Source organism: Ambystoma mexicanum, chromosome 1q (assembly GCF_040938575.1).
Source record: "Ambystoma mexicanum isolate Mex_15411 chromosome 1q, UKY_AmexF1_1, whole genome shotgun sequence".
Lineage (NCBI taxonomy): Eukaryota > Metazoa > Chordata > Amphibia > Caudata > Ambystomatidae > Ambystoma > Ambystoma mexicanum.
In genome coordinates this window covers 866,192,391-866,217,724 of record NC_090922.1, presented here as the reverse complement: position 1 = coordinate 866,217,724, position 25,334 = coordinate 866,192,391, and the positions used below count along the sequence as shown (strand labels likewise).

General features: G+C 45.2%; 1 protein-coding gene across 5 annotated transcripts in view; it reads left to right on the top strand.

The window, feature by feature from the left end:
* Window positions 1-13,631: 13,631 nt before the first annotated feature.
* The window catches only part of CRB1 (crumbs cell polarity complex component 1), a 1,156,197-nt gene continuing 1,144,494 nt past the window's right edge, over window positions 13,632-25,334 (top strand). For 2 of the 5 annotated variants that reach the window (XM_069641515.1, XM_069641518.1), the window contains exon 1: window positions 13,634-13,893. In XM_069641515.1, coding sequence (XP_069497616.1) covers window positions 13,830-13,893 — 64 coding nt within the window. In that variant the 5' untranslated portion in view covers window positions 13,634-13,829. Of the gene's footprint in view, window positions 13,894-25,334 lie in introns of all 5 variants that reach the window. The other 3 variants (XM_069641513.1, XM_069641514.1, XM_069641517.1) reach the window with 3 other exon arrangements.

The following is a 25,334-nucleotide window of genomic DNA, read 5'->3' as shown; positions in this document are numbered from 1 at the left end:
TTACCCCTACCAGTAGTTCCACAATATGATGGTTTGTACTGGTTCTGTTCACAATTTAAGACTAGTAAAGCCAATGGTGACTTTACATGCCCTGGGAGACAGTAGTCAGTCCCAGCGTATGGAGTCTATGTTTGGGGGTCACTATGACACCCCTGTGTTACTGCACTGAGGGTGCTGTGTAACACACTTACCAAAAACACATGAAACCCTATGGAGTAAAAGACCCCATAGCCCATAAAACACATTACGAAGTCAAAGGACATTCTCAAATCATGCCTAAGAGTGGGAGAAAAAGAGTCTCACTCTTAGCAGGAGAAAAAAATCAACCCCAAAAATCCAGCAAAGCTTCTGGGGTACTCACTAGCTTTGGGAAATTAGGCTATACAGAGAATTCTCCCTAACAAGCGGTAACGGGTACCGTTTTTTTACGATGATCTGGTTAAGTGCTCTGTAGTCAATGCAAGTTCTCAGGTCTCCCTCCTTTTTAGGCACATAAAAGAGGGGCGAGGATGCGGCGGACTTGGACGGACGAATGAAGCCATTTGCCAGATACTGATCGAGGTAGGTTTTTAGATGCTGGTTTTCCTGTTCTGTTAGGGTGTAAATCCGGCTGCAGGGAACTTGAACTCCAGGTACCATATCAATTTGGCAGTCATATGGTCTGTGCAGAGGTAGGGTGTTCGCTTGTTCTTTTTGAAAGACATTCTGGTAATCCAGGTATTGAGGTGGTAGTGAAATGGTGAGGCCCAGTATGGTTTCTTTCTTTAACAAACCTGGGTTGGTAGGACCTTTTAATGAGAATACCTTGCTATAACAGGTGTCGGCACAGTCTTGGGGAAAGATCAGAACTCGTTTACGCCAGTCAATCCTGGGATTGTGGGTCTCCAGCCAGGGCATTCCCAATATCATCTGAAACTGAGAAGCGCCGATGAGATCGAAGGTGATGTCCTCTTGGTGGCCGTCCTGACACAGAAGCGTGACCTTCTCAGTGTAATGCGTCACTTGGCCGGATGATAGCTGAGATCCATCAACTGCTGTGACGTTTTCCAAAACCTGCTTCTGTCCGAGAGGAAGGCCTATCTGGGTAGCCAGATCTTGGTCCATGTAATTTCCCACAGCCCCACTGTCAATGTATTCCTCCAAGGCATGTATGTTCGACGGTTGCTTGTGGTTTACCAGGAGCACAGGGATGACTAGATGTGAGATCTGTATAGGTTCCTTTTCACCGCTCGACAAATGGACCCTACGCTTGCCGGGTGTTGGAGTCACCCTTGTCAGTTGCTCCAACTGCTTTCCTGGGGGTTTCACCGGGCATTCTCGGAGATAGTGACCTGCCTTACCACAGTACAAACAAAGCTGCTGCTGTCTCCTTTTCTCCCTTTCTGCCTTGGTGAGTGGGCTCCGCAAGCCTCCGAATTGCATTGGCTCAGACTGATTGTGTGATTTGGTTTGATTCTCATGGGGTCGCACGTAGACTTCCCGCCCCTCGGCCTTTGCCCGATTCATCTTCCGATCCTGCAATCTTTGATCGAGCTGCACTGTCAGGTCTATGTATTCAGCACATCTTTCCGGGGGATTTACTACTTGGGCTAATACGTCCTTAAGTTCCCCTTGCAAACCTAAGTAAAAGAGCATAGTTCTTTTCTCCTCTGGCCAGTTGGCTTGTGCTATCAGACTATTGAAGGAAGCGATATATGTTAGTAGGTCTTGATTACCCTGCCATAGTGATAACAGTTCATTGTCCAGAGCCCACCCTTGAGTATTCCGTGCAAATAGTTTCTCCATTTCACGCTGGAAACCTCCGAAGTCTCAAAGCAAAGGATCATCCTGGTTTACCAAGGGTATTGACCAGTTCGCTGCACTACCTCCCAAATATGAGAGTACAAATGTCACTCTCTCTTGATCGTTGGGGAATGCCCCAGGTCTGCACAAGAAATGTGGGTGACATTGATTCATAAAGATAGCATACTTATTCAGATCACCTGTGAAGCGTTCTGGTGGGGCCAGGGGAACCCCCCCTGGAAGAACCACCTGTACTGGCGTTGGCTGTGGAGGCGCGGCAGGAGGGGCATATCCTGGCAGTGGGACCTGGCCTGCCTGTGCCTGGAGCATTTGCCTTGCTAGTTCATCTGTCTGCTCCCGGTTCACAATTAGATCCCTCCTTAGAGCATTGGTTTCCTGTCTTGAGGTATGAACTTCAGGCCGTAACTCTCCCAGTAATCGCGCCAACTGGCCTGTTTAAGAAGTTTCCATAACGCCGAGGCAGAGATTCAAAGAGGCTTTGCGTTCTGTTACGCTCACCTGGTCTCTGCGGAGGCGTTGGGGCACAGTTGGAGCTCTCCTGGGGGTGAGGTTGCTCGGGTCCGACTTCACCCTCTGCGCTTATGTGGTGACTGCTGGTAATAGGTGATGCTGCTCGGGACTGCTCCTGTGTGGAGAATAGGGGGCGTGAGTATGCCAGCTTGTGCACCTGATCCCCTTCCAGACCCCTTCTCCCAAACTGTGGTACCCGTGGGATGCGCTGTCCCTGGAAAGCTCGCCTGTTGATTGGTTTTGGTGAGCACTCCGTCCTGCTGCTTCTGGCAGGGGCGCTTGTATGATCTGGACCAAGTTCCTTCACTGGTCCCTTGCATGTGGAAGTACAGTCCTGCTGCGACTAAGCCACTATACTTCAGGTAAGAATTCCTGTTTGCCTTTGTCTTTCCTCGTCTGTTTTTGTTGTATTATAAAGTTTGTTGTTTTGTATTGCTGTCCGTTCCACTTTTGATGCGTGCTCTTTTGCTTTCTTCCCTTGCAGGTGATGTTGTCGGCCCGGCAGAAGTTGCGGAGCTTGAGGTGGCAGCCGGAGGGAATGAGGTCACAAAGCTGCAGCAGTACAGTAGCTGGTAAGTTAACTAGGGGGCGCGCAGGGTTCAAATGCAGCACGGCCCTAGGACAGATGTCATAACCTTGTCTTTCTTCTTCTTCACAGGGTCTGAGTTCATGGATGCGGAGTGTTGTGCTGCGGCGTCTGGATCCAGATCACCGGATGTCAGGAGATGACTCTGCAGATGAAGCGATGAAGCACCAGTTTCCTGGAGGTGAGTATGCAGGAGAACGCTTGGTTTCCAAGGTAAGTAAACTGATCAAAGCGTCGGTGAGTGTCACGTTGCACGCGAGTGCGCAGTAACACGAAGCACCGGTCTTAAGGATGGAGCAGCTTATATAGCTGAGCTTCTGAAGCCGCTCCCACCAGGTTCAGCCTGCCTGCCACACCCTGGCACACCCGATGAGTCAACACATGAAGGCCAGGCCTAGGGAGCCAGCACATGCGGATGTTCTCTGGAATAAAGGCTTTCAGCTCCTGGAAAGTTCTTGTAAAGAAAAATCACTCCTGCACTGAAATAAAGTGTTCCTGCTCACATCTCTATATGACTATTTGACATCCGTGCAGAGCCTGCCGACACAGGTCCGAATCCCGGCAGGGCCAAACTCAGCCTTTCATCCTTCCGAGGTCGATAAATGAGCACCACACACCATGGGTAAAAATAAGCAGCGCTCAGATTCTTGAGGGGTCATTACACTATATAAATGCTAAATTACTATTATTATTTTGTAGATAGAGGAGAGATACATGAACATACTGTTGAAAGCTTTTATTGTATTCTTCCATTATCAAATCCAGTAACGCAGAAACACAAGAAAGCAAGAGATGCAGAGCAAGCTTGCAGCCGCTTATTGCAACTAACTACATGGAACTACAGGGTAGTATAAGTAACCTGGAAGAACCAAGTACAACTAACCCATAAGGAACATAATACAATATAGACATAGAAATCATAGCATAACTGAAGTATAATTACATGAAGCTACAGGCCTCAGAATATGGGTCGAAGGAAAACAGATTTTGCAGCACACTGTCCAGGGCTGGTGCTTGCAGCCAAGGCTAGGGATGACAGAACATTCCTGGCTCCAGGGACAGGGAGCAACCTGCTAAATAGCACAATAGATCCTCACTAATTGCAGACAGAAAAGCTCAATTTTGCAGTCTTCCCTCAAGTGACACGGTCGAGCCGAACAATAGCCATTTACCCATGGTGGGAAGAGGAGCAGTTCCCAGTGAAGCAGACAAGAACTGATACATGTGTTGTTTTACAACGTTGCAACCTGCAGGCACTCTCTAAGGCAAGGTGGTTACACCAGTAGCAACAATGGGGACACATAGGGCCTCATTAAGACCCTGGCACTAAGTGTTTAACGGCGCCGTAAAAGGCTGCGGCGCCGTTAAACACTTAGCGCCTTACTACGAGGTCGCTTTGCGGGACCCGACCTTAACGGCTGGTCTACACCAGCCGTTAAAGTAGGGACCCGCAAAGGGACCTTGGTGCTAAGTACGGTACTGCAACTTGCGGTACCGTACTTATCGCCTTCCCCATTCCCATAGAGCCATATGGGGCGAAAATGGGAATGGGGAAGGGCCATGGTTCAATGGGGAATTACCGCCCCGCCAACCTTGGAATGGGGTGGTAATTCCCCATTGAACCATGGCGGACCCGTTCCAACACCGGCACCAACCATGGTGCTAATAGCGCCATGGTTTAGCGCCGGTGTTGTAATGAGGACCATAGCCTTTCTCATCACCTTGAGAAGGTACATGGAGCGCTGAGAACAGAGCTGGGTCCCAGGCGAGGAGACCCACTCCAGCCAATCATGGAACACAAATCCAGCAGTGGATGCCAAAGGGCAAGAGCCAATGGTAATCCTGCGACCCTGCAACAGATTAATAGATAGTTTTTACGGAAAAGGTCAGTCAGTTTACTTCTATAGGTGCTGTCTATAGGCACTAACGTCCCAGTCACCCAATAGTGTAAGCTGTTATGTTTTTGGGGAACCTCCATCTTACTAGCCCAGTATCCCACCACAACTGACCTCACACTTCACTGAACCACTGAACACACTGCACCAAATGGGACGACCAGAACCACCTCAAAGTACAGGGCCGACATTAATGCACTAATGCTGTTCACTGCACAAACTCAAGCTTGAAGCAAATACCCTAACCAGCAGACCACCGGCCCCACACACAACCATAATGCTCACACATACCATAAAAGGCACAGACAAGATGTCTTTCCACTTTAGGGCACACCCAGGCCACATCCGAAAAGACTGCACACCAAAAACGTTCAAGAAGCTTGCCCTGAACACTGAGTCCATCTAGTTCCAATAGCACAGCAGGACAGTGTTGCACTGCTCCAGCTCCCTATGCTCCTACTACCCCAACCCAATTCATCATGTTCCACAGGTGCCACAGTATGTTTTTACTCTCTACACATATTTTAAGGCAGTGAAGCCGCCAGGAAAACCCAGTTACATTTCTGAGTGGTAAAAATATGTTCATCGCTGTTGCAATTGCTGTCCCTTTGTTTTTTAAATGCAAACTTGGTTTTGTACCGACGCTGTATAAACACAGAATAATTATTTTATGAAACAACCATTATGAAAGGGCATAGTAATCGCTGAAAATACTCTCCTCATTGGAGTTTGCGAAGATAACACTAGAGAAGCTGAAGCTTTGGGGCACTGCCAGCCAGGTACACCCTGGTAGGATGACGCATCCATGTATTGTTTTCACTTGTAATTATACGAACCCGCTGAGTTGGTCAAAAGTAATAAGTGTCATTTATTTACAACTCTGTGAAATTGCAAAACGTTATCAGCAAGAGTAACTTTGAAAATATGACATTTATTCACACACTCCCCCAAAAAGTGAAAACTTTTGTCTTTTTCTTAGTCATGCATTGCATAAAGGTATTCACGCATTCTCAGTTATCTCTTGAAAGGCACAAGCACACCTATAACAAAAACGAGCTCCCCCATACATTTGAAATATCACCCCTAGTCTCACTACCATTATTTGGGCGACGTAGGGGGGAACAGTTCTACTGCTCTGTGTTGCGCTGTTTAAATGCACAGAAGATTTTTGGTTGAGGAATGAGGAGTCCTGAGTTATAATCTCATCTACATCACTCGCCCACACAGCGTGATCCCGAGCACATTACTTTACATCCATCAACACAATTTCCTGTATATACCCAAACGGCAATGGAATTAGAATCGTCGGTGTAACGTGCTTTGTGTAGCAAGTGCACCGGAGGGAGAGCAACACAGCCTGTTTGGGGACCCTCTATAAACCATTAAAACACTGGGATGATCGGATGAAAGGTGGCATATCGTGATTAAGTGCTTTTTACCTTGACAGGTGGTCAAAGTTGTCGCGAGGAAGAGGAGAAGGAGCTCTCTGATGAGGCCTGCAGCTAGTGCAGGTTGCGCAGGCCACCACATCTTGGGAGTCGGACTCGGACCAATTAAATAATAATTATAAGAGAACTTATTAACAGAAGTTATTAACAAGCTCAGGGGGCTCAGGCTGAACACTGACACTGCACAGCATTCACTGACAAAATCACGACGGTTGGTCGAGTAGGGGGCATGTGCGGCGGTACTCTGTTCATAATGCGCAGGTGCCAGGCGCTCAGAGCTGCCACGCCCATGTTGCCACTTGTCGTGGCGCAGGCCTGACCCGACTCCAACCTTGTCTCTGCTGTTGCCGCTCCAGCACCAGCCTGCAGACAGTGTATATAGTCAAAGCAGAATGTCCTTTAGTTCCAAATCCTGTGACAATATTGTGTAATATCCCGTCGAAAAGCTAAGTATTTTACTATTGTAGATTTCAAAAAAACATTTTTTCAATTCCCCTTTATGGAGACTCACAAGACTTGACTTCCTTTTCATATCGAACAATTTGTCTGAAAAATACTTGTTTGCCTCAGGGGTACTGTGAGTACCCATCAATTTTGAATAGAGTTTTTCAGATGTATTTGGGTAATGTTCAACTTGAAAGCACTATAATTCAATATGTTGATGACATTTTAGTGTGCAGTGAGACCGAAGAAAGATGCAGAGAAGACTATCAAACGTATGACTACACTGGCAGAGAAAGGGTACAAAGTGGATAAGGAGAAATTACAATATTGCCAAAATTAAGTACTGTATGCAGGGCAGTTGATCTCACACAAAGGGAGAAAAGTGATACCTGAAAGGGCAGAGGCTACTATGTGAACTGTCAGACAATAACAATGAGACAAAACCAACAGTTTTTAGGCCTATGCAATTATTGCAGGGCCTGAGAATTTGATTACAGTACATACATTTCACCATGTTTAAAAGGACTCAGATAGGCACAGATGACTAAAAATAAACTAATGTGGACAGAAGAGTTGACTGAAGGATTTCATGAATTAAATAAGGCAATCATCACAGCCCCTGGGTTGGGGATTCCAAATTACAGTGAAGAATGTTACTTATTCTCTCATTCAAATGGAGGAGCAATGACGGCAGTGCTCATACAGAGAACAACATTAGGACATGGTCATAAACCATTGGTTTATTATAGTGGGATCTTAGATCCAGTCATGAGAGGACATTATGCGTGTGTACAATATTTGGCATCAGCTGCCTTTGCAATCTAAGTGGCCTCAAGTATAGCCATGGGGTGTTAAGTAACATTGTTCGTAGACCATGCATTATTTGCAATTTTGGAAAACCCCAAAAGCACATTGGCCACACAAAGAGCGTCAGGATATCAGGTAATTATCTCAAACCCTGCAATTAACCCTGCAATTCAAATTGTTAGGTGTAGCACAGTGAATCCAGCAATGTGTAGAGCTGAACCAGTTGGGGAAGATGATATTGATATGCATGATTGTACAATGTATACTGAGTGTCATGATGATATTCACCAAGTTAGAGAAAATGCTCTAGGGAGGGGAGAAGTGGTCTTCATTGATGGGTCATCGAGAATTGACCAAAAGAGTGGGGTGAAGCATTCAGAATCAGCAGTCGTAAAGTTGAACCGAGAGGGTAAATTTGAGGTAATGACTAGTAGGAGATTGTCCCCAAATTTCTCAGCACAGGCTGCAGAATTAGCAGTGCTTATTGACGCGCTTTGAGGCTTTGAGGATGAGGAAGTGACGGTGTGCTCTGACTCCACCTATGTCATGTCAACTGTACACACAAGCTTGTCACGTTGAAAAAGAAGGGCCTTCCTCTGCGCAGACAGCACTCCAGTGCAACATGCAGGATTATTAGAAAAACGTATTGAAGCGTTGAGTTTGCCAGTGACCATAGAAATTGTAAAATGCGCAGCCCATTTAAAGAGAACAGATTTAATCTCTCGTGTAAACAAAGCCGCAGATTTAGAGGGCCGAAAAAGCAGCCTATTACCCAACCACATCTGAGAGTGAAGAAAATCATGTAGAGCATGCAACAGGGTGATGCATGTTGGTTAAGGAAGGATTTAAAATGACATCAATTGTGCAGTTAATTGAAATACAAGGACGAGCATCGCAGGAAGAAAAAGAGTTACGGGAAAAACTTGGATGTTCTCTATCACATGCTGAGGCAATTTGGAGACATGACAGCACCGGAAAGCCAGTTATGCCTGTAACATTATTGAGCGTAGTGTTGGAACAGCTTCACTACAGAGCACATGTATCGAGAGAGTCTAGCTGCTACTATTGCAGTAGAATGGTTCGTACCAAACCAATATGAACATGTGGCACAGTTCATTATAAACTGTATTGTGTGCCAGAAATGTACTGCAGGACACACTTTGCGAACAGTGAGAAGATAATTCCCAGACCAAATGGACCATTCCAGCGTCTACACATCGATTAGGTAAACATGCTGCAGACTTGCAATGGTTACAGGTATATGTTAGTTGTAGTATGTCCCTTTTCAAGATGGATCAAAGCAGGTCTATGCATGCACCCTGATGCCGCGTGTGCTGCCAAGTTCCTTGTGCACAAAGTATTTCCAAGATTGGGTGTGTGCGAAGCTTTGTGATCCGATAACGGACCGCACTTTGTAAATGAGCTATTTGAAAATATAGTCCTGCTATTAGGCATTAAACACAAGTTTGCTTCAGCTTATCATCTGCAAGCAAATGGATTTTTGTGAGAAATTAAATGGCCTTTTGAAAGAAAGGATAGCAAAACTAAAAGCCAATTTAAAGAAGGGATGGCTTCATTGCCTACCCCTTGCTCTACATGCGTTAGGGAACTAGCCAGGCTCAGATCATCATTTGATGCCCCATGATTTGGTGACTGGATCCCGCAGGAGAACTCCTCTTACTCCCCCAACAAGGGCAAATACAGGCGCCCATATTGTAGCGAGGGCTTTAAGCGACAAAATATGTGATTATTTGAAAGCGATGACTGAAAGTGTTTCTTTTATGTGCCAATAGCTCCAGAACTGATGTGAGGGGTCAAGAGAGAAAAAAAAACAATCAGCCCATTGATTTGGAAGAGAGCCCCTTAATTTATACCATGGGTATCAGGTTCTGGTGCGTAAATTTGTGGCAACCTAGAGTACTCCTCGTTTTGAAGGTCCTCATGAAGTAGAGGAAGCAAGCCCTACTATAGTAAAGTTAGCAGGTAGAAGGGCGTGGATACATTTACAGGACATCAAACCATACAGAGGAGAAAACTTCTCTAATGCAGCTACCCCTACTGAAGCAAGTGAAGAATTTCAGCGAATGCAGACAAGATCCAGGACCAAAAGTCAAGACAAGATAAAGGAAGAAGAGGCAAAACCTTTAAATTAGGGTTTCTTAAGGTCTGATGGGCTTGCAGTGATCTTGGAACACCTTCCCTAGACTAGGAAAAAGGAGAAAATGGTACGGAATGAGTAGAAGTCAGAAGAAAAGAAAATACTTTATTTTCCTGTGCTACCCATTGTACACATGTTCTTACTTGCAGTGTTTTCATACATATTAGTCTTACCCAGCTTTGATATGAAGAACTACCAATATAGTGATGTTTCTTGGAAATCCTAAAAATAAAACTATTTTTTTAAGAATCATATTGGCAATTATTTCGTAATTTGTGCTATAAATTCAGAAATCATCAATAATTGACACATTTGATATGTGTCAAACATAATCAGAGAAATGGAAATGTTCCAAGAGGTAAGAACAGTAGCTTCATAAAAAAAAGATGTACCATACAGCGAATAATGATTTGAGCTTTTTGTGGTATTTTGATTTTAACTGTTATCCTTATTACTTTGGCAATCAGACACATTATATGATGAAAAAGAAAACAAGACATCTCCCAATGTTCCCATTATCCCCATTGTCCCTATTAAGAGTCCAAAAATCCCACTTATTTCTGATAGTAAAAACAAACTGTCAAAATGAAAATAATGAACTGCTCAGACATGACTGAACGATCAGGAGAGCCAGGATGCTGGGAGAGAGCACAGCTGTTGGTGTATGGGTGTGTAGCAACCAGTAATAGATGGGAAGATGGACTAATATCATGCCCCGCACATTTACTGAAGAAAGAAACAGTCCACAAGGTGCAGAAGGTGAATGATAAATGCCTGGAATCATGGGTCAAGTATGGGTTGATAACGAAGCAGGACCATTTCATATATTACAATTGAAGAACACAACAGCCTGCTTCAAGAATGATGGCAAGGTCTGTGTTGGAAAGAATAAAGATTGTGGAGAAATAATTGAAGTACCAGGAATGAATGGAGGAACTGCAGTATTCATGGATCAATATTGGGCCTGCGGATCCAGAGCTTTCATGCAGTTACCTAAAGATTGGGTGCGCTCCATTGTAAATGTACACATCCCAGCCTTGGTGATTCCCCAAACTGACCTCCAGATTGAGGAGTTCCCAAAAATGAATGAATACAACAGAAGGAAGAGATCATTTCATCTTCATCGACTAATAAGAGAGAGTTATTTCTCATCAAAATCAATAAAGGGCATTGAAGACATTCCTGATGAACACAAATTATTCTGTAAAGCTGCCATGAAAACAACATCTATATTTCTACCAGAGCTCCAAGCTGCAGTAAATGCCAAATGGTTGCAGATCACTAGGTGGGAATTGCTGCAGACAATTAATGCAACGATAAAAGGATTCAATGCAATCGAAGACAAATTGAGAGGGATCAGGCTGATGACCCTCCAGAACAGGTATGTTCTGGAACTGATAACAGCAATGGAAGGGGGCATCTGTGCCAACGTCGGGACATATTGCTGTAGGCTCATATCATCCCATGATGGTGAAAATGGAACCCTGACATGTTTTCATGGATTCCATCTTGGTTGGCAAATGCTTTCAAATTACTTGGAGCAATACCAGTGTTAGTGTTGCTAGGATTCGGTCTCTTAAGGACCATTTTGGGACAATGCCAGAAAACAGCAAAGAAAGCTATTGGAATGAAGATAATTATTGATATTTATAGTGGCATTGGAGCGAAAACACAGACTGACGAAAGCACTTGAGAAAACATCAAGAAGAGTTCTCTTGCACCTCTAGGAACAAGGTTTTATTATCCCCAAGATCGGAAGAGAGATGTGGGACGATGGATATTCTGTTCACCAGCCGGGGATTGTCGATACATGACCTGGAGTGTGGATGAATGCATAAAGAATGCCAGTCACCTGAGGGGGGTGATGAAGATATGGGTCCCAAAGGAAAGAAAATATGATGAGAGGATAGAAGAAGATGAAGCAGGAATTGTGGAAAAAGAGGAAAAGAAGGGTATGGCGAAAATTCGACCAGAGAGGGAAATGTAGAGGAGCAGGTGGATGTCTCTTCTCTAGTCACTGCCTCCTCACAACCATCTTATTGGAGTAGCAGATGAAGAGCTGCAATTGGGAACCCATGTATGAGTTTATGCAACATGTCCATATCGCATCAATTCTATGAAAGACGATATGCACTTAGACAGCCATTCAGAAGATACCTTCATGTTGAGACAGTGGAAGGAAGTTACCAAGAAGGATGCCAACTGCCAAAGTGCCCGAATGTGACTATGGGAATTATGGATGAACGCTAAGTAAAAGTCTGATGACAACAGAATGATGTCATGAAGAAGATATACAAACCTATGTCAGAACAATATGAAAATACTTAACACTGATGATATGACTGAAGCATGAAGAGAAACATGTACCTAAAAATGAAGTAATCATACAAATAAGAAGACAAAGTAGCTTGCTGACCAATAACTGTAAATACGCTGTAACGCAAAGTAGAAAATGTACATAGAAGCTTGCTAAAAAGAGGTATATACATAATGTTTAGGACGGCCATTGGAAGAAAATGAACAACGTTTCGTGTTAAAGAATCAACCCAGCTTCCTCAAATTATGAGCTTAGGATTACAAATTGAAAAATTAATGAAGAAGCTGTTTTGTGTACAGAATAAGTGGCTACGTTGGCCTGAAGTCAAGGAGGCTATTACGAGAGATGGGTGCAAGGCACAAAGGGAGTCGAATGAACAGACCACACGTAGAAGGCACATTTCTACTAAGATTAAAAGAGAAAAGGATGTTTGCAGGTGCCAGGTGTTGGACAAATACGAAGAAAAAAGCCTATGTGAGGTGGAGTGAGTATGCCTTTAAAGGCCAGAAGGAGTCATGACACCCTGTTTAATAAAATCAAATAGCTGTAATTGAGAGGCTGAAATTGACAAATTTGTGGTCTCCTGACAAGTGAAGAACGCAAAACAGACTATTCATTAGAGCTTCAGTTAAGATAGTGGTGTGCTCACACTCCCTCGAATGTCCCAATACAGTGAGCAGACTACGAGGTCAACTACACATGATAGACCTTGGCTAAGGATCAGGTTGATGAAATGCAATGGACTAATTGGGAAAACAAGAGAACAAGTTGATGCAGCTTGAACACCTAGGTTTCGTTCTGTTCACGTGCTGCTAAGGAGCCAAAAGTCCAAGGTTGCATAGGGTTGCCAACCAAACAAAAGGCCTGCCATGTACTTTTGTGCACAATGTTGCAGTTGTTAGCCTGCTGCCATATTCTCGGCTATAATCAATATGTGACGTCAGGGTGTCTCCTACAGACAAGGGACAGCCAATGAGATATCAACCCATATATAATTGTATAAGTAAATATGTTCCCCTTATCCAATCCCTCGCGGCGATAGGTTTTATGAAATTCCACGTAGGAGACGTCATGTGAAAGTACATAAACTTTGCACAAGTAACATTATGTGTGAACATTGAGCATCTACTATGATAGCTGTCATATCACCCTCCTTTCATTGAGATTAAAGCAGTATTGGAGCATCTTCTTTTGGTCTGCCTGATTATTTGGTCTGAGATGACTACTGATAATTCCACCTAAGACATAGAAAATGTTTCAAGGTGCTAGAGCACAGTTATTTTGGAAAAAACACATTGCATAGTAAAAACTGTGCCTTTAGGTCGTGAATTTAGGTCACAGACTAATTAGAACACACAAGAAAATACAATAGTTTAAAAAACTAGCCTCCCCAAACAATGCATTTAAAACACCAACTAAAGGCCAGACGCCCTATAATGATCATTACCGTCTACATTCTGATCAAACAAAAAACATGTCTTTAACAATGAAGCCACTCCCAGTGGCTGATTTCAAAAGCGCGTAGTCTCTGATTCCAGCTGTGCGAGGTTGCTGAACAGGGTGAACCGTGCTGGACAGATAAAGCCGAGAGAAACAGCTCCAGTCCGTCGAAGCCACAAATCTGCCCCAGGTTTCCAAATTCACCCAAACCACTTCTAATAGAATCCGAAGAGGCACCAGCGCCGCTGGAATCAAAGTCTGCAAATTGTCCCTGAAGCAGACGCCACGCGGAGAGGTGGCATGCGGGTGACAGAGTGGCGTATCTTCGCCGTCCTTCCTCTCGGGTGAGAAGGGATGAAGAGGAGGAAGCAGCAGCAGACCTCTGCAGAAAGGCAGTTTAGGATGCTCTGTTAGGGCGAACATGGGGCTTTCGGGAATCCAGCCTCTGCTCATCGTCTTCCTCATGCTGCTGGTTCAGCCGAGAAGTAAGCTGCGCGTGTTCCCCGTGCGTCCTAAACTCAAGCACCTGTTGCAGTAAATAGGCAATGTGTTGTGTGCACTCCATTGGTAAACACTGGGGGTCGGACAGAACCGCTAGAGACGGACACCTTGCACCTACTAGAGACATTGTAATCAATTATTAGGGCCGCCAGTACATTACATTTATATCAGTACTTTAATAACATCATGAAACCGTCTGGGTGTGTTACAGACATAGCTCTTTATTAACGGCCTGCATAATTTATTGATAGCAAAGTTCAGAAATGTCAGAAACTGTTTTGAGGAAAAATCTCTCTCTCAAGGGCGCGTGCTGTACTTGTGAAGGTATAATCTTTAGGGTGTGTGTGTTTTTCAAACTTGTAACAGAATGGCCGTTTTCCTTTTTTCCCCCCTATTGAACGTTTGCTACAATTCAAAGTCCTAATGACTAATATGTGTACATATATTTGGTTGCGTTAGACTGCCTGGACTGTGCGTGTGTGATTCGCACCGCAGTACAAACATGCCAATGACAAGGAACAATGCAAAATAAGGCGAGTCTCTCCCTCTGGTAGTTCCCGGGGTAGACCTCGGGTGGGCTGTGTGTGGAGCAACAGGTTGTTTTCAGGGGAGACTAGCGCGCGCAAGCACAATGGTGAAGGGGAAAAGAGTGAACGGTGCCGCCCGGCGCCCGCGGCGGGGTTGCCAGGTGGCGCCCGGTGCGCGCATTCAGGCGGCCCTCAAGGGCTCCAGCGGGGGCTCGCCGCGTGTCTGTGAAAGGCACCGGTTCGCGTGGAAGCGGCGCGCGGCCTGTCAAGAGAGGGCCTGCGATTTGTTGCCGCCGGATCTGCATATGAATAAGACGGGCCCGGCGGCAGCTGCCGTTCACCAGGAGCACTTGGCGCGAGCACACAATGTGGTCTAATCTAGGTCACCTTCTGTCGCCGGCCCGCGCGATTGCGGCGTTTAGTCCGTTGATAGAAATCTGACATTCACAATCCGGGCCAGGCAGGGCGGTCCGCGCAGGAAACTTCTGCAGGCTGCGACAATCATCTCTTTGGGATTGGGCCACCCTTCTACGTATGGGAGGCGCGTATACCACAGTCTCTACGACAATGCTGATTCGGGATGGTGGTGACGCTCTTGTTTTTCTTTTCTGGAAACATGCACCAGCCTTGAGAACTGGTTCTTTGGCGCAAATCAAATGTACGTGATCACGCATTCTAAAGAGGGCGCGATTTGCGTCTTGCGAGATCAATACGCAATGATAGATGTCATTTTATTTTTAATGCCAATGTGGGGTCATACCTTTTTGCCAACTTGCCTATTTTGTCTTATTGTTTACTTGGTAGGTTTCAGAAGTGTCCGCAAAAGGCCGAAGCATGCAGCGTAGGGGTGCCAGTAAATCCGCGGGTTAATTAGAATTCCCATGGCACTGCAGGAAAAAATACAAAGGTGTTTATCGAATTCTGCTGTAGGCAAGGGTCGGGTCTGCGGAGAGAAATCTTGTGTAGGGTACTTCTATCTGTAGGAAGATTCCTCGTGCATGTGTTTATCCCCGCTCCTTCGTTACGTCTGTATAATTCATTTTGCTATACTTTAAGGCCAATCATTAACATGAATTAATTTATTTAATAAGAACCGTGTTTGCTTGCTATTGAGATGTCATACTAATTAAACAACTGTCTATTACAGGATTACTTGTTTCTCGTTCCGTATATTTGCATTTTTTTGTACAGCTTCTGAATATGCGTTGTCCAAAAGGACATGTTTTGCAAACTCAACATTTCATCTAAACGGATAACACGTACTGCTATTTTGTGTTTCCAGTTGAAACGCACATTACACTGTCAACTATGTAAAGCGAGCCGTTGACAACCATTTAAGTAGAATATAGTTACGTATGCGCAAGTAGGGCCAGTCGAAACGGTATGTAGTATTTATAACGAAAATAAACAACGACACACTTTTCAAAGAGCACCTAAATAACGACAAAAAGTCGAATCTTTTAGTAAAGGTATATATGGGGTGGGGTAAGGGATTAAAAGGGGTGTGGGAGTTGAGCGGAGGGTAAAAAGGCAGTAGAAACGGGGGTGGGGGAAATAAAAAATGTTACTCAGGTGTCGTTTAAACGTTTGTCGTTATTTAGGTTGTCGACATATAATGTAATGCCACTTTCCCCTTGATTTGGCCTTAGAAAATCCACGCAAGCACAACGGTGCTACCAATTCGATGGCTACTTCCCATTGCAAGGCTCTTAAACGAGTGGCGTATAAAGCGTCATCTTCGTCTAAGTGTCCTGCTGACTTTTGGTTGGAAAAAAGCTATTTGGTGACGGCTGAATACTTTCTCTTCTCATTTAAATTCAATGCATCAGCAGAAAGAGTCAAAGATGGAGTGCAAGTGGCAGTAGTAAAGGGACCTCAACATTGAAAGCATTCTTGATTACATATCCGATTAAAGCATGTGTTGGAGAGTAGGAGCAGTGAGAATGATTTAGAGGTGAGCTGGGTTTGTTCCTATGGGCAAACCTGAAGACTTGACAACAGGTAGTGGAAATAGGGCTGGGGTAAAGTCAGTTGTATGCCGGGTGCATCTCTCCAGTTTCCCTGTGAGTCAGTTGTCCGGAAAAAGTACAGAGAGATGTGTATGAGGGCTCTGCATGGGTCCTGGTCAGGGAGTCGTGCTCTGTTCATGAGATTGGTGGAAGGAGTGATAAGCAGATGGGAATGTTAGGAAACCGGAAGACTTCCCCACAATGGGCAGGTGCAGCTTCAATAGGTCGGGGGAAGAGTGCTTTTGCCCCTTTGTGCAAGATGTGGCCAAAAGTGCTTCATCTATACGCGCCTCTCTGGAGACCTTGGTTATTGGGCTATCAGTCCACTACACTGTCTGTAGGCCAGACTGCCCCATCAGGAAAGCTGTGAGAGATGTGAGCACTCTTCAGTGTGGGCTTGTCCCTCCCAGCCAGCGGTTGCCTGTGCTATCTGGAATATTCTAAACGCCTCTTTCCTGCTTGCCACAGCCCCCTTGGTTCTTATGCGAGTCATTGTTGTAGAAGCCAGGGGCGGTTTCCTCTGAATTGGCCAATTACAGGACAATCCTAAACCTCCCATGCTTTGCAAAATTAATGGAACACACAGCAGTGGCTAATTTAAAAGCATTTGTAAAGACAATATTTTATTTTTAGTTCAAAGCTTTATTTATAGTTTTCAAATGATGTAACCTACATAATCCAAGGCATTAACAGATGGCGTGGCCGCCAAACCAGACACATTGAAATCAGCAATCTATATGCATCATTTATCAGGCCCTGGCTTAGAAACAAATGTTTTGAAGTACAATTATCATGTTCAAACCAAGTAGATCAAAAATATCAAGTCATTCGGTGGCGAAGGCAGAGGTGATGAGACAGAATTTACATGTTTCCCACGATGATGTAATTTTTATGCTCAAGTACTGTAATCCGTCCTTGAACCATGCAAATGGGAGAGTTTCCCGAAGCGGCGTACTAGCTTCAAGGTTATCAATAACTAACCTTGAATCCTGAGAGCTCACAAAACCGGACACGTTCGTCCATTGCAGTTGGAAGGGAAGTGGCAGTGTTCCTTAAGAAAATAATCAACACATTGCCAGCATATAATTCTACTTTAAAATGAGAGCTGTCAGCCACCCCTGGAGATAGTGGGCGGCCCAGCTGCTACCTCGAGGTTATGGATATGAGTTTGCTCAATGAGTAATTAGCCCACATTTATTTTGTGTGCCATTTGAAAGTTGGCTAGAGCTCTTTAAGGAAACTGGGATCCATTTTCAAAAAGTTACGGAAGCTTTTTGATATATTGTCACACATGGCACAGAAAATCACGCCAAGTCATGTAGACAGTTCACAGGATTTTATTTTGTGGGACCTAGGGCCATCCCCCTCATCTGAATCTGTCCCTCCTCCCTTAACCAGACATCGGTAATTTATGGTTCGTGCTAGTGAATGTTGACCGCCTACTGTCTTCTGCTACACATGGTACCCTAAGAAGCTGGCTCTGTAATCTCCCTCAGGGACTTAATAACTCTCCTTACTATATCCAAGGGTTAGTCTTTTAATGGAATAGAGCTAGTGCCTTGCTCCCCACCTCTCCCTCTCTACCCTGACTGCTTCACAGTCATTCTTCCATCCTTCCTGATGGCCCTTCAGTATTCGCTCCTCCTGATCTTGCATCTACCCTTTGATGTTCATTTTCCCCACTACACTCTGCTACTCCTCCTCTATGTTACTACTCACCTCCCACACACTATAACTCTCCGCCTTCCACTATGACTCCCTATCTTCACACTACAACTACCCTCCTTCTACTACTACCCACCTCCTCCTACTACTAATATCCTACCCATACTACTCTCCCCCTACTAGTCCTACTCCCCTCTCATCAGGGCCAGTCTTTGTGTCAGGCAGCTCAGGTGACTGCTTGACGTCAGTCAGCCTGTAGGGGGCGCAGTGTGACGGTGCACTGAGTCCTGCAAGCCAGGCCACACGCACCAGCCAGGCCTATTCAGAATCATTTTTATGTCACTCACGCATCAAACAACAAACGTCACTCACGTCTGTGTATTACTGCTGCTTCAGGCTGGCTTTGCCCTCAGACAGGGCAGGGAGGCAATTGACAAATAAATTAGCAACATTTGTTTGTTGCTTTTCACTTCCCCGACCCCGGGCCCCGTTGGCGCCAGCCAGGCCCATGGGCGCACCGCACGTTTGGCAGGCCCTCAGGCTATGTGCCCGCACACACAGATAGATTGATGATTGGGGCTGGCTGGTGCCCCTGCCATTCGGAAAATAGGAGCGAGTGGTGGATGCAGCAGCAGCACATCAGGTAAGTGTTTGGGCCGACTCGTGTGTGTGTCTGGGTGTCCCACACTTCTCTAGTGCACTTTGACAAAGATTGGAGGTAAACAATCTCTGTCAAAGTGCACTAGTAGCACGAGTGTAGAGACGTCCATTATTAGAGCGCTTGGAATCCAGCCCCCGAGGGTCTTCACCAAGTTAATGGTAGTGGTGGCAGCGCACCTCAGGAGAGGGGGGATCCATGCCGAGCAAGCACTGGATCATCTGAAAGTCACCTGCCACTTCCTCCACAGACTGGGCTTCGCCCTCAATTTCAAGAAGTCACAAATGACACCTTCTCAACGGCTCCAATATATAGGAGCTGTATTAGACACATCCCTGGGAAAAAGCTTGCCTCCCAGGTCGAGGGCTCAAGACATTCTTCAGATGGTTTCCAAATTCCAAAATGCCCAAAATCTTCAGGCCTACGACTTCTTAAGGTTACTCTGCCTCATGGCATCCTGCATCTTCCTGGTGCCGGAGGCACGTCTGAGAATGAGATCCCTTCAATGGGCTCTAAAGACCCAATGGTCCCAGTTCTCAGGTCAAATGACGGATCTTCTCCAGATTACAAACAAAATTTGACAAGATCTTCTATGGTGGACTTGTTCAGAGACTATCCTGAAAGGCGAACTTTTTTGGCAACCATGGAGATCACAGTAGTGACGGACGCCTCACTCATGGGGTGGGGAGCTCATGCCAATGATCTGACAATCAGCGGTCGTTGGTCTCCATCGGAGTCCAAACTACACATCAACCTTTTAGAACTGAGAGCAATCAGACTAGCGCTGAAAGCTTTCCTACCATCTGTCAGGAGAAAAAATGTCTTGATAATGACGGACAGCACAGTGGCCATGCATTATCTAAACAAAAGAGGAGGTGTAGCGTCACTACCTCTGTGCAGATTGGCAATGCATCTCTGGTATTGGACAATTCAAGAAGGAATCTCTTTAACGGCAGTTCATCTAGCCGGGGAGGAGAATATGATGGCAGATGCTCTGAGCAGGCAGAGCACGGTGTCCCACGAATGGGAACTGGCTCAGGAAGTCATTCAAGAGATCTTCGCCCTTTGGGGAACCCCTCAAGTGGACCTATTTGCGACTGGAATCAACTGGAAGTGCGAAAGGTATTGCTCAAGGGAATTTCCCCCGAGAGGAGCCCTGGGGGACGCGTTCGTGGTGGAGTGGAATTTCCCACTATTGTACGTGTTTCCTCCGATTCCCTTCATTCCTCAGGTCACCAGGAGACTGAGACGCTTCAGGAGCTGCATGATCCTAATTGCCCCAGATTGGGCCAGGAGAACGTGGTACCCGGACCTTCTAGACATGTCCATCTGTCCCCCAGTACGTCTTCCTCAGAGAGAGAACCTTCTCTCACAAATGGAGGGTCAGGTTCTCCATCCAGAGGTCAAAACGCTCAACCTTCACGCTTGGTATCTGAAAGGCTGAGATACAAGGATTGGGACCTTCCAGATGACGTCATGGAGGTGTTTCTTTCCGCAAGAAGGCCAGCAACAAAGTCCCTATACCGTTGCCGTTGGAGAAAGTTTTGCAACTGGTGCAGAGAAAAGAATGTCGATCCTTTTCTATGTTCTCTTCCGGAAGTACTGTCCTTCCTTCTGTCCCTAACACATAGAGGTCTAAATGTTGGAACCATTAAAGGTTATCTTGCGGCGCTTTCCATCTTCAAGCGCTTGTCGGAAGAATGCTCCTATTTCAAAATTCTTTTGGTAGTGCAATTTTTAAAAGGTCTCACTAATGTGTTTCCTCCTTACCCATTTCAAGTGCCAATCTGGGATCTCAATCCGGTCCTAATGTGTGCTCCTTTTGAGCCCTTGCACACTTGTCCATTAAGATTACTGAAATGAAAAACTGCTTTCCTAGTTGCTTTAACATCTGCAAGAAGAGTGAGCGAATTGCAGGCACTGTCTTCTGGGCCACCCTATACTGTGTTCCATAAGGACAGAGCTGTGTTGAAGGTTAAACCCTCATTTTTACCTAAAGTGGTGTCTGATTTTCATTTAAGTCAGAAAATTGTTTTACAATCATTCTATACTCCACCTCACCCTAGTAAGGAGGAGGAAAGATTACACAGGTTGGATCCAAACAGAGCTTTAAGCTTTTACATCTCTAGGCTTTCCAAGCTTAGAGTGGACAGTCAACTGTTTATCGGCTACACAGGAAGGAAATTGGGTCAATCGGTGACAAAGCAAACAATATCATGCTGGATTGTGCTTTGCATTTCAGAATGCTACAGATTAGCACAAAAAGACCCACCAGAGGTTCTTAGGGCTTATTCCACCAGGAGCATCGCCTCTACGACAGCCCTACAAAGAGGTGTTTCTATAAGGTCCATTTGTGAAGCAGCAACTTGGTCTTCGCTGCATACTTTTTCAAAATTCTATAGGGATGCTTCCCAGTCTAAGGAGCTGGATTTTGGTAAAGCAGTACTATATTCAGCCGTTTAAGGGTATCGAAAAATCTAACCCCTCCTCCAGAGAAATTGTCCATACTGCTTTGGGAGTCTACCTAAAATGAGAAATATGTTGGAGGACACAATCCACTCGAAGAACAAATTACTTACCAACTGGTAAAGTTCTTCTGATTGGATGTTCCTCCAACGTATTCCTCAGCGCCCTCACAACCTACCCATCTGTAGATTTTTCCGGGTTATTGCCACGACAAAGCTCTCGCAAGGCAAATACCTGTCTGCCGGCACAATCTACACAGTGAAAAATCAATAATGAAAAGGAAAAACAGAACTGAGGCCAACGGGCGCTGCGCGTACTACTTATACACCCGATGGCTTCACCCATAATGGTGGCCTTCGAGGGACCATCGACTCGACGACATCGACGCACGGCGCCCTCTGCCGAAAATTTCTTTCCGAAGCAGCTGAAGCTGGATGGAATACATCTAAGATGAAGAATACGTTGGAGGAACATCCAATCGAAAGAACGTTATCAGTTGGTAAGTAACTTGTTCTTTTGTGGGATCATGAATCTGAGAAAAGTTTGGTCCCCCTGATCACAAACCTGGCCCACCCAGATAAAAATTCCTGGGCCTGTGGTACACTTCAACTAAATTGTTCGAGATTGCTACACATTTAAAAAAAATACCATAGCCTCATCTTCTACATTCGGGAGACATAGACTGGGTGCAAATTCCCAACAAATGCAGTGACAACCTGGTAGCTCACATTTATTCCCATCTGGTGGCTCGACTCATTTGGGAGCGAGTAGATACCTTCAGATCTATGAGCTTCAATGTCCTGAGCTTCAAATACCTATGTCCTGTTCCCACTTCCCTGAAGTCCTTTGGAGGGTGGAATGACACTAATCTACTAGATACCTTCTTGACAATGTCAACCAAAGACTACGCCATGATATCTAGAACCGACACAAGCATGGGGGCCCCCATGATAACTCTGAATTCTGAGAAGACTGGTGATGGCTATTAGCTGACATTACCAAGAATTCCATCCCAAGGGACTCAAGGCTTGTCTTTAATGGAAATACTGTTGAAATGCTATCTTCTAATAGTTGTGGTTTTCTGAATATCATCAAGGTGCCTAACCCCAAATCTTTATTCCTTGGGTATGATATTTCGCTCCTACAACAGACTATGTCAATGACTCCACTCATTATTGATGGTTTCCAAAAATATATGTGTGAAACCACCAAAGGCATTAGTGGAAGGCCCTGCGGCGTTATGATCACCGCCACGGATTTAATACTGAAACTCTGGGCCCATTTAATTGAAACCAGCAATAAAGGTATTTTAGCCATCGGGTTGGAGTCAGAATCAAGAGCTTTCTAAATGCTTCTAATCAATCTATATTGGAATTCCAATGACTGCCAATCTTGTGATATTAAGACTGCCATGATGTTATAATTGGTACATGACTGCGTAATGGCCATGAATACAATATCGTAATTTGTGGTGATTTTAATTCTGCTTGTGGTGAACATTTTCCTCAGGTCCACATAGATTGTTTTGGGGTTGCCAGACTTGCTTAGTTGTAATTCCAATAGTCTGGAGGAAAGACCACCCCACTGAGGCCTATTTTGTATCAGCTTATTCATTCCATGGGCTGGGGGGTGGAGGAAGGCTAATGAGGGCACTCCCTATTCACCCAAATGATAAGAGATTTAAATGCTGCTGTTAGAACCTTTGGAGCACAGAGGGGTGGAATGAGCCATAATAGTAATTCACCTTTTTTTAAGTACCTGTATTACCTTGTAGGGTGTGTCTGTAGGAAACACTTACTTACATGTGCTACTTTTCTACAGCACTCGTATATTTGTGCATTTATGACAGCCACATATGCCATATAAATTACATAACACATCTACAAGGGCCGGGAGGATAGCTCCAGGCAACGTGTTTGTTTTGAAAGCAAGAAAATGAAGAGAAACATAGGTTTGAATCTTGGACCTGCACTTAGAGACTGGTGTCAGGTATTAAGTGTGTTATAAAAGATTAATTAAATACAATATATCTTCGGGGTCCTCTCCGACTCCACACTCTCCTTCTCCCCTCACATCTGACGTCTCTAAGAAGTCACACTACCAGCTGCAACTCCTCAGAGGTATTCTTCCTTTCCTCACCTTCCCCCAGAAGCTCACTGTCTCCAGAGCTCTGGTTCTCTCTAGGCTGGACTACTGCAACATCCTCTTTCTAAATCTACCTGCCCCTGCTCTCTGTCCTCTACAGCTCATCCAGACCAGGACTGCGAGACTTGTCATTGGCCTCGAGCCCAGGGATCTTATCTCCCCAGCCCTGATATCTCTCCATTGGCTCCCAGTGGCAGCAAGGATCAAGTTCAAGACCCTCTGCATTGTCCACAAGGCCAAATCTCTCTTCGGAAATGTCTTCCTACTCGAGCTCTTCGCTCCTCCACCTCCAACTCCTTGAGGGTCAGTCCCTTCTCCAAACAATGAGTTGGGGGCAGATCTCTTTCTTCAGCTGGTGCCTGCCTCTGGAACAGCCTCCCTGCCTCTCTGAAACTTGAGCAGAACCATCTCTGGTTCTGGAAGCACCTCAAGACCTTCCTCCTTGCTTCTGCCTTCTCTTTTCCTCTCCCCTGCTGATCTCCTGTCTGATACTGTACTGGTCACCTGGCTACACTCTGAACTCGGGCTCAGGTCCCTGCCCGCCAGGTTGCACACCTGCACTGCCCAATGGCATCCCTTGCACTTGTGGTCTGTATCTGTAACCCTACAGTCCCCTTTTCTGCACTTATTAGACACCTGTTGTCTGCAATTTTAACACTCGCACTTGCCACCTGTTGGCTACAATACTTGTATTGATTCCATGTCCTGCACTTGCCCATTCGTCCAACCCCTGGCACTTCTCCCCTGCCCGCTCCCCTGCACTTGCAAGATCTAAATGTCACTAGGCCAAGTAAGATCATTGTTTTTGTCCTCCCCTGTTTCCCCTCCCTTCCCTCGTCACGCCTTGAAACACTTGTGTATAGGCGCGTTATAAATGCCATATCATTTCATATCATATATTTGATAAGTGTAATAGATGATTGTTATCATACATCAGATGCAATCTTTGTTTTATATGTTGAATGTGGGCAAATATGTGAGCCTGAAATCAGAATTTGTATTGCAGACATCAAATATGGGACCTATCAGTGGGCCTCATTATTAGTTTGGTGGTATCCGGCAGGTAAATCTGGCAGGATACCAATAAACAGTGATACTGTTACCGGCACCTGGTCTGCTGGAATTACCGGCAGATTACAAGTGCAGTAAGGGGATGTTAATCCCCATTCCATGGAGTGCCATTGGACTCCATGGGGGGATTCCCTGTATTAGTGGCACCAGTAATACCAGCTGTTTTTTGCCAGTGGGGTGCTTGACTTACCTCCAGCTCTTGTTAAAATAAGCCACCCCACTGGCAAACCTGTAGTATGTTGGTCCAGAAATTTGCTGCTAAACAGAATTACTGTCACTTTAATTCCAGACCGGCATACTTGTACCAAGGTCCTGTGTCCCATACTTTTGCGACAGATGTATGATGATTTTGGTGAAGCCAGGTAGCAGGAAAATACAGTGATGTAGTAGATTTTCTGACTATAAGCACCCATGATGAAATTACTTCTGCAAGAGTAAAGGGATGAGAAGTGGCTAAACCACCTAATCACACCCATCCTACTACTAAACAAGCAATGATCCCAATCATAAAGGTGATACAGGCACAGCCGAAAGGTATGCCTACTTTGCCTCTTTTATTTGTGCAGGCTGAAGGCAGGCTATATCTTCAGGAGTGTTGTGAGCAGAGAACAGTAGTAACCCAAACAATTTAAGTACAATGGTTCTAACGTAAAGGAATGTCCAACTAAGGTTCTTAAAAATATGGGGCCTGATTAAAATTTTTTAAGGCATTACACCGGGTAATACCTCCAAACCAAACTCATCTACCTTTATTGCATGCAGTAATAACTTGGTGACCCAGTAGGTCTGCATGATTATGAGTCATGTGGACTATACTGTTAGTCCCCATTTTGGAGTCCAAATTGCTGGGTGTTTTTCCACTACTGCCAAACTCGTCACCCGGC